This window comes from Pseudomyrmex gracilis, unplaced genomic scaffold (assembly GCF_002006095.1).
Source record: "Pseudomyrmex gracilis isolate BER0280 unplaced genomic scaffold, ASM200609v1 scaffold_115, whole genome shotgun sequence".
NCBI classification, from domain to species: Eukaryota; Metazoa; Arthropoda; class Insecta; order Hymenoptera; family Formicidae; genus Pseudomyrmex; species Pseudomyrmex gracilis.
Window position 1 is genome coordinate 444,571 of NW_018020699.1, and position 9,815 is coordinate 454,385.

At 37.8% G+C, this 9,815-nt stretch overlaps 1 protein-coding gene across 2 annotated transcripts; it reads left to right on the forward strand.

The window, feature by feature from the left end:
* Positions 1–4,832: 4,832 nt before the first annotated feature.
* LOC109856350 lies at positions 4,833–9,570 on the forward strand. Of its 2 annotated transcripts, none has more exons than XM_020431493.1 (3): positions 4,833–4,866; positions 5,491–5,670; positions 6,017–9,570. In XM_020431493.1, the coding sequence occupies exons 1-3, from the start codon at positions 4,846–4,848 to the stop codon at positions 7,973–7,975; spliced, it is 2,160 nt and encodes a 719-aa protein (XP_020287082.1). In that variant the 5' UTR covers positions 4,833–4,845; the 3' UTR covers positions 7,976–9,570. The 2 variants fall into 2 exon arrangements, with proteins under 2 accessions (XP_020287082.1, XP_020287083.1); XM_020431494.1 differs by having other exon boundaries at positions 6,152–9,570.
* Positions 9,571–9,815: the final 245 nt, after the last annotated feature.

Sequence of the window (9,815 nt, forward strand, 5' to 3'; positions counted from 1 at the left end):
GAATATAGTCTTTTTCGATAGTGAGATATATATGTTTTTCTATAGAGTTAGTTTTTTATATTCTAATCAGTATATATTCTTATCAATATTACTATTTAGAGGATTTTTCTCTTAAAATAGGAAACTCTTCTTGGCGCTTATTTTAGTATAAAATATACTTAAAGTAAGTGGGATATCCTCAAAACAAGAATACAATTTTTTTGATGTATTCTTAATTTAAGAATGTATTCTTTATTTAAGAATATATTCTTAATTTAAATAAAGAATATATTCTTAAATAAAGAATATATTCTTAATTTCAGAAGAATATCATCTAAAATCTTTAAGAAGATTTTTTAAGTATAAAATCTTTTACTTACGAGAATATAATTTTTTCGGTGTATAGTTTGTATGATATTAAAAAGAAACATTTATACTGCAACGTATTAAGAATGATCTTATTTCTGTTTAATTCATACGAGGTCTTCGCACTTTCGAAGCATCTAACCTTGAACTCAGTCTCAGTGGACTGTAATAAGATAGATCGCGCTTTATTCGCGCGTTCAGCAGTTAACGCAAGTCGCGAATTGTCAGCGAAAGTTTTTATTGCTGCTTTCTAATCGTGTTCTCTATTTTACCGATAGAAGATGAGCGAGACAAAATAAAATTGCCATATTGTTTAACAAAGAAACGACTGCTTTTATTTGCAAGATTATCTTATAAATTAAATTTTGCGAGATGTACGATAAGCGCGGCTATACACCCGAGTTGTTATCCTAAATATTCTAAAAAAACTCTACTGAACTTTGATTGAAACAAGCTAAAAAGAATTCTCGCTTTACTGCATTCACTATCGTATGATCATACCTTTATCGTAATAATGAATAGAAACTCTTTGAAACATCCAGCTAGAAACACTAGCGTCATTAATAGATGTTAACGCGAATTAATCACGCGGAATAGCGAGATACGAGCACAGGATGACGTTCATGCGCAACATCCTCTGTCCTACACACACTAAATGTCAGAAGGATATGACGATCATTCTTTTCTTTTATTATTCTCACGACGGATATAAATACGTAGATTGACGTAATTTAGCGACACTTGTGTCACGTGGATGAGCTGCACAGTTAATATGTTAATGAGCTCGAGAAAAAAATCAATCAAAAATGACATTCGCGGCGCAAATTTTTAAAGTAATTTAAGTATAGTAAATAATGAAATTTGATATAAACGGATCCAAAAATTCTTATTAAACAGATATATGTTTGGCTGTATGGAGCAGACACGGATGTCGATGTGTGTGTTCGAAATTTAGTTTATTGCGATAAACTGTACAGTACAAAGCTTTCGACCTTTGGTTTAGGTCTTTCTCAGTGTAAATCAAAAGACTCGCAAAAAAGAAGAAGAAATAGTGACGGTCGTCGTTAGGTGGTGATTAGTAATCAGTGGTAAGACTAGAGGTTCGACCATCACTTTACAATATAAAGAAGTGAATTTTGAACACACACACATCGACATCCGTGTCTGCTCCATACAGCCAAACATATGTCTGTTTATTAAGTATACTAATTACTGTAAAAAAAAACCTCGCTTTTGTTACGCGCAAAGTTAGTTCCTTATAGTCTTGCGCGTTCACGGAAAGATGAGCACATACGCGATCTTTTACTTTGATGATATAAGTGGCAATACAGCTCATATCTTCAAAGAATCTGTCATAATTATGTTATTTGATATCCCGTCATTTAGCGCGCAATCCAACACCGATATTATCATTGCAATAAAACTAGTTAATTAAACTTGCAATGTAAGTTTGTAATATTACACGTTGCACATTTTTTGCGCGATAAATTATATTGTTGTTATAAATAATCTCAAAACTATTGCACATGTATACACTATAGCAGTTATGTTATTCTTTTTTTAAATTTTTTATATTGATATAACTTTCTTTATTTATATATTTATAATCTTTTTAATGCAAATATTTTATAATTTTATTTAATATATTGATTTAAACTGTCTATAAAATATGTTAGTAAACATTTATGAATTATAACGTAGTTCTCCTTATGTACGGTTTTATGCCGTACAAATCTGTATAGAAGGAAGCATAGTCAAGGCGTTGTACATAAAGCACATCAGTGAATCATTACTGAGAAACAGTTCATTGAGGATGATAAAATATGTATTTAGGATGAGAAACACTTTATGATGACATAGTACTACGTCGACTGGAATAGAAGTGTAATTGGTCTGCAAATTACATAAAAGTACTTGATCTATACATACGATAAAATAGAATGACGATATGATCATAATTCTTAAAAAATTCTCATATTTCTTCATGGCTTTATCTGAGCAATATTATAATTATTTCTTTATTCTCTCTCTCTCTCTCTCTCTCTCTCTCTCTTTCTTGAAATAATGCGTGATAGAAAATTAGATAATATATATATTCTGTGAAATAAAAACAAATAGATTTCACGCGGCTAAATAATAGGTATATTTTCGTAATGTAAGAAATGACGCGAATTTTCGCCATTGCTAGTCGCCAAAATCAGAGCACGAATCTGTAATTTTTACTCAGACATAACGTGAGACTAGTTCACGAAGTGGGTGTGTCAGTCAAAATATAATTGAAATAAAATGTGCACTCGGTGATTGCGTTACAATTAGTTTTGTACGTTCAGCGCTTACTTCCGTAAAACTTGATCAAAAGCAAATGTAGACATTTCATCATATAAAAAACTTAAAAGCAGAAAAATATAACTTGGAAAATATAGAACACTTTAGAATAAATTTACACATACATAAAAAAAGAATTAAAAACTTAATATAATTTAAATATTTTTTTATATTCTACACCTTAAATTAAAAAAAATAATAGATTAGAAATCAATTAGTTTCTATCACATCGGAAATTGATTATTTCTTACACCGAAAAAATTGTATTCTTGTTTTGAGGATATCCCACTTACTTTAAGTATATTTTATACTAAAATAGGCGCCAAGAAGAGTTTCTTATTTTAAGAGGAAAATCCTCTAAATAGTAATATTGATAAGAATATATATTGATTAGAATATAAAAAAAGCCTCTATAGAAAAACACATATATCTCACTATCGAAAAAGACTATATTCTTAAATTAAGAATATATTCTTAATTTCAGAAGAATATCATCTAAAATCTTTAAGAAGATTTTTTAAGTATAAAATCTTCTACTTACGAGAATATAATTTTTTCGGTGTAGCGAAAACTCGACAGAAGACCTAATTAGTATTACATAATGTTGTCAATTGCAATGTTTTGGTGAATTAAGCTTCAAGACCATAAATAAATAACAAGATCTAATTCTTCCAATTTCCAGTCATTTTGAAAACAAACATTTGAAGAATATCTGTAGAAACTTAATTAGGGGGGGATTATACAACAGCTATTTTAAAGTATTGCCAATAAACAGTGTCATATTACAGCGTCAATCTTTTCTATTCTTTAAGATATTATAACGATATGAAGAGATGGACCGTAGATTTGTCAAGTAATTAAGCTAAGAGAAAGTACGCGAGAGCATCTTTTGATTCTCATCTCGTATACTTTTCCCGGATATTCCTGTTTATTTTTTTGTATAGATTTCAAAACGATCTATCTCGTTTATATGCTCGCGCAGCTCTGCGCGAAGGAAATACAATCACAACAATCTCTGTAGAGGAAACGCAAGACGCGAGGCAAAAGATAGACAGCCGATACGTCTACAAACACGAGGCGTATCAAGGTGGCATCAAAAAAAAAGTGAATATACGAAACGCGGAGGAAATTGCATGATGTAATAATTGTCCTGTGGGAGTGTCTAGAGTTTGAGCGAATACCACAATACTGATGTTGCACACTATGTGGGAACTATTGTTACAGATTTTACAGACTGTGTGTGTTTCTTGTCGTCAACTCCCACGTTTGGCTTTCACTTGTCCCCGCAAATCCAAACTTCTTCATGTGTCCCATTCTGTCAGGACGGTGCACTCGTTACCACCGTGAAAGACACACTTCCGCTCCTTTTTCCGACGAGACATTATTATTGGCCGCACTTTCTTCGACGGTCTTACGAAGCGTGCGAGTTTTCAGACTTCCAGCAATTTTTTTCCAGGACAAAATCCGCGCAACAATCATCAAAACGTAATTATAATTTACTTGTGATGAAAAGCACAATTTACTTTGTGTAAAATCACAAGTTTATGCCAGTGCGTCAGAATACTGGCGTATATTTTAATGAGAGAAAGGAGAATTTGAATACAGAATTTTAACTGTCCTAGAAAATTATAAAAAAAACTTTGCGAAACTCGAGCGCGTGAGACGGATATTTCAAGCGCCAATCGTAACAGTCAATTTGCCTAATGAAGAAAGAAAGCGGTCACTTTTTTCAACGTTTGCTTCGTTTAATAGTTGATCTTCCTCCCGTAACTGTTTTCCTAATTTTTCTCTTTCTCACTCTCTTTCTCGTCTCGTTAAGATAATCCTTGTCTTGAGCAATTTCGCTCGACGAGAAAGAAAGAGAAACGTGTAATCGAGATGAGCAAACACATAATCACGAGGAGTCTTTTATTGTTGTGTATATTTTATGCGATAAAGCGCGTTGCAGCACGCGCGAAATTCTCGCGGTTTTACGGCGGTCGGCCGCCGCACGAAAGAGCCTGTCATTTCGGTATTTCCACCGTTCTTAATGAACGTTTAGGGGTCATCAAGGTTGAGCGTGGCGGTGGCAATGCGGGCGTAGAAGGGGCGGTGGTTGCCTATTGTGTCACCCTATATATAACGGCACCCGACACCCCACGCGGTATTAAGAACATTCACCGCATCCGCGGTAACATGGTTTCCAATTCCAGCAAGGTATATATATCGTCGAGTATACTGCGAGCGGATACACGAGTGCGCGCGATTTACCACGTCTGATTTTCGCGGTGCGCGCGAGAAATCGCGTTTCCGAGTCAGTAATCAATCAATTTTGCGACAAAGCACGAGTGGTCGATTTAAATGTTACGATGGATTGTTTTGCAAATTCGATATTGGTGATTTGTGGAAAAGTGTCGCACTTATCTGCCTGTTTGTCATCAAGATAGATATTTGTTAACTACTGCGAGACGCTACACAGAGAGTGACAAGTGCATTGTTATGTGATCATACGCTCATACTGCGTAAAAAATATCTTATTTAACATAAAAACACGCGGAATTAGAAATAAAAAATAAATTAAAAATTAAAAAAATTAAAAAAAAAAACAATCAACCTTAAAAAAACGACAAAAAAAATTTAAATTTAAATTTTCATATAATCGTCATTTATTACATATCGCGAAAGTTTATAAAGTTGATCAAGTTTGCTGTATTGCAATTTTTTTTATGTATTTATTTTTCATAATAAATTTATATCTTAGAATGCGTTGTTATGCGTCTAAATTTGTGTGTTGCCGCAGTTTTCTTTTCTCACAGAGAAAAATTATATTTTGCTTTTAAGATGACGCCATGGCTGATGGCATTTTTATGCTTGGTGACTGCCGGCTGCACAAACGTCACGGATCAGCAAACATCGGAAACGCATCACGATCACCAAGTGGCGATCTTGAAACAGATCAGAAAGGTGAACGAAGACGGGTCTTACACGTACGGCTACGAAGCCGGCGACGGATCGTTCAAGGTAATTATATGCGTGACTACTTAAGCGCAGCGTAATATAGATTGCTCTTTCTTGGTTTTTCTTAAGTGTTCTCACAGCGGATGTTGAGTATGATTTTTAAAATTTTTGACTGTCTTCGTAATATCGACGCAAATAATATAATAAATAATTAGATAATAATATAATAATAAATAATTAGATTATTTTTTTATTGCATTTAGCGCGAGAGATGCCGTATTTTTTATATTATTAATTCAAGTGTCTATTTTATTTTTGAATTAAAGACAACTTTTTATTTGTTTATTAAAAAAATGATAATGTTTACGTTACGTTCGCGAAAAATTGAACGGCAAACTTGACTTGTCAGGTCGAGAGTCGCGACGTTCTGGGCAACATCAAGGGTACGTTCGGCTTTGTCGACGCCGACGGTGAAATAAAGAGGGTCTCGTATTCATCGTCAAACGGTACGGGATTTAAAGCAACCACCGTGTCGCCATTGCAGGAACATATCTCGGTCGTGCAGAGCATACCGCGTCTCAACCGCACGTCAACCACAAAGAAGCCGAATATCGTATACGCCACAACAACAGAGGCACCGACCAAATCATCGGTCGTACAGTCGATTCCTCGAACGAGGAAGACAACAACCAGCACCACCACCACGACAAGTGCCGCCAGCACCACAAGTACAGAAGCACCTAGAACAATATTTGGACATTATCTAAAGGGCACGGCAAAAAGTAGACCGCGCTTTGTCATCAACGGCCAACAGAGACCAATCGTGACGGAAGAGGACGAGGATACCGAAGACGAAGATTCACAGATCAACCGACCTAGCATGGAGGACAAAAGCGGCACCTATCGAAGAATCGTTCTCGCAAAACGACCGATTGAACATAGTCTTCCGCCAATATCTGAAGATTTCTTGGAGAAGGAAGACGAGGCAAAGATTACAACGGGCAACACGCTGAGACGGCAACTGCACGATGAAACTACCAAGTCGAACTCCGGCGCCGACAACGGTGACGATCATTCCGACGTTTACGGTGCGGGTGGTTCCTTATCTACAACGCGTCCTCTTTTTACCACAACCTCTCCACCGCGAATAATTCAGCGTGTTTCCGGCGCTTCGCGCACGGAAAGACCGAGAATCTACTTGAATCGAGACAATCTGGGAGCGGCAGGTCGATTCGACAATGCGAAGTACGAGACGGAGACGAAACCAACTCAAGAGGAACGTACTCCGACCCAACAGATCCTACTTCGCAGTTCAACCGCGAGAGCACCGGTGGACAATCGGGATTACATGAGACAGAGCACCGAGCCTGTCTTCGTGAGACAGCAACCCGAACAGTATTTGCGAGAATTGCCGCCCAGATTACTCGTTCCGTCTCAACAAGACAATCTCGAAGAGAACGGCATCTACAGAGCGATACCAATCGGCAGAATCTTGTTTCGACCACCTCCCCCGGATCAACAGCCAATTTACTCAACCACAACGGACTCCAATATTCATTACCTGACGGAAAATCCTGTGCCGGACGATGAGACGCGAATTGCCATGAATCCAACTTATGCGCGTCCGCGTCCCATGGTGCGACCTCTGATCTATCCGGAAACCGATCAAAGACCACGACCGATTTTGCGACCAGTTCCAAATCCAGTTACTCATTCGGACGAAAGAGATTATCAGCCAACCACACCCGAATATCCTTCTTACCGAACCGGAGGTGGCGGTCTGGCGTTACCTCCGGAACCTCCGAATCCGATCGCGCCTCCTCTGAGCCGACGAGACTTCCAAACGTTGCTGAGAAGGTTGCTGGTAAGTCAATACGGCGTGCAAGCGTTGGCCTATCCAAAGAGTTATCTCGAGGACGCTTTGTACGATCAACAACCTTATCCCTCGTATCCGATGGGTTATCAAACCCCACTACCGCGCTCGGAGTTGGCGTACGATCAGCAGGCGCAGTACGGCGATCGAGTGCCTCTCAGACGACCTGTGTATCCTCGAGCGTTGAATCCAATTTATCCTCAATACGATGATTATCACGACGGCAGGTATTCGAAAAGAGTGTACAGACAAAAATTCTACACTCAAGACGTCGAAGATGGCGACGAGATTTTACCAGCGCCGATCAGAGAAGCGTTGCTGCTGAGAATGGTGAACTTGGCGATCAATTCCGAACGAACGACAACAATTGTGCCGACAACCGTGATGACCAGCACAACGCCAACGTCGATTTACAGAAAGACGGGTCCGGTCAGAAGCGTGCAGATCATCACCGACGACGAGGAGGAGGAAAAGGAGATGAGGAAAAAAATGTAACGACGCCGAGCGATTAGAAGTAGATAGGAATTTTTTCACAGAGAAGATTGCTCGTGTTGCAAGTAAATTACAAATTAAATTATTTGTAGAATTTTTCAACTTAGTTTGTAACGACTTTTTTTTATAACGTGGGAGATAGCTCGACGCGCGCGCGAATTTGCTTTCGTAGCAACTTTGTTCTCGTTGTCTCATAGAAGACACGTTTTCGCAATTGTTGCTAATCAAGATTCACGTTTTTCATATTCAAAGCTAGTATGACTCTTTGTAGTTAACTCTTGAAAATATATATCTCTTATAATTTACTATATTACCTTGGAACGCCGTCAAGTTCTCACGGTAACGTATTTATACGTGACGAAGCAGCTTACGTCAACGGTAGCGGCTTTTTTTTTTTTTTTTTTTTTACGGAGAACGAACGGATATGTCCGTTTGCGAGTAAGGACCCGCGATAAGGCGCGCACGCAACAAACACGCATTCGTGTCGTTAATGAATCGAATCGAATTTCACAAAAGGGAAATCGTCGCTGCGCACAGCTCGATTTTCCGTGTACGATAGCTTCTCGACGTCTGCTAAATAACGCACACTATTTATCGATCGTTATCGCATTTATCAAAGTAGATACATCAGTGTGTATCAATCAATTAAAAAATCAGAATAAATCATTAAACAATCAAATAATTTTTTGCTTAAAGTTATTATGGAGCGTAAAAAAATTCCAAAATCATTATAGTCGCTAACTTTCGCAAATAAACAAGTTTCTGATAATAATTAAAGACTCCGATCACTGATGAATCTGTACCTATTAGCTGAATATTGTATTTGCAATCTCTCACACAAGATGTTACTCGAAACATCAAGAAGAAGAGACAACGCCTGTGCGAGAGCTCGAGACCTAAGACTAAGACCACATCTAAGTGTATTCTCTGCGTGCGCCCGTAAATACGGTGTGTTACGTAAGAAACCTGTGTGATATATACGCATCGAAATAAAGAAAAAGTCGGAGAGACGGTAGATAGACGAGGCGTTGTGTGTGAGAACTCATTTCATAAGTCCCTGAGAGTTGCCGCTTTACCAGGAAAGAATAGTAACGCGTCTACTGCCGGTAATTAGCGCCGCGAATTGCGACACTCCTGCCCGGTCGCAGGATCTAGACAACACAAACTTGCATAGCCGCGCGCGAGAATGTGACCAAGAGGGCGGAGATCATGAGATCTCTCGCGCTCAACGGCTTCTACGCATTCGCGGAGAGAGCTCGCGCGAAATTCATCCGCGAGCGAAAATTCTTCGGGCGGAAAACAAACGCACGTTTTACGTTGCGACTCGACGCAAAATATCCCACGCGCGTGTCCGAAAAAGCCTCGGAGCGAAACGATCGTCGCTCGATAAACATCCGATTTGTGAGACAAGTGTAGCGAGAGAGTTAACTCGATAATATAAAAATATTAATGAAGACGTTTCATTATAAATGACACATGAATGATTAATCCATCAACTTTTAAGCGGATTGCAACAATCACTTGGCAATTGTCGATTATCACGTGCGTGAAGCGTTCAATTTTATGACTACGCGTATTTTGTGTAAATATAATAAAAAAAAAAGAACAATACGTTTTTCTTAAAATTTTTTCTTAAGATTTGTATTTATTTTTTTCTAGTATATGTAAAACTGATACGCACATTGACTCACCGTTACACCGAAAAAATTGTATTCTTGTTTTGAGGATATCCCACTTACTTTAAGTATATTTTATACTAAAATAGGCGCCAAGAAGAGTTTCTTATTTTAAGAGGAAAATCCTTTAAATAGTAATATTGATAAGAATATATACTGATTAGAAC

What these genes read in the sequence shown, in the direction of transcription:
- LOC109856350 (XM_020431493.1), top strand. Translation starts at nt 4,846, where the DNA reads ATGGTTTCCAATTCCAGCAAG. An exon ending in TGGTTTCCAATTCCAGCAAG is followed by an intron (nt 4,867 to 5,490) that starts GTATATATATCG and finishes TTTGCTTTTAAG; the next exon opens with ATGACGCCATGGCTGATGGC. An exon ending in CCGGCGACGGATCGTTCAAG is followed by an intron (nt 5,671 to 6,016) that starts GTAATTATATGC and finishes TTGACTTGTCAG; the next exon opens with GTCGAGAGTCGCGACGTTCT.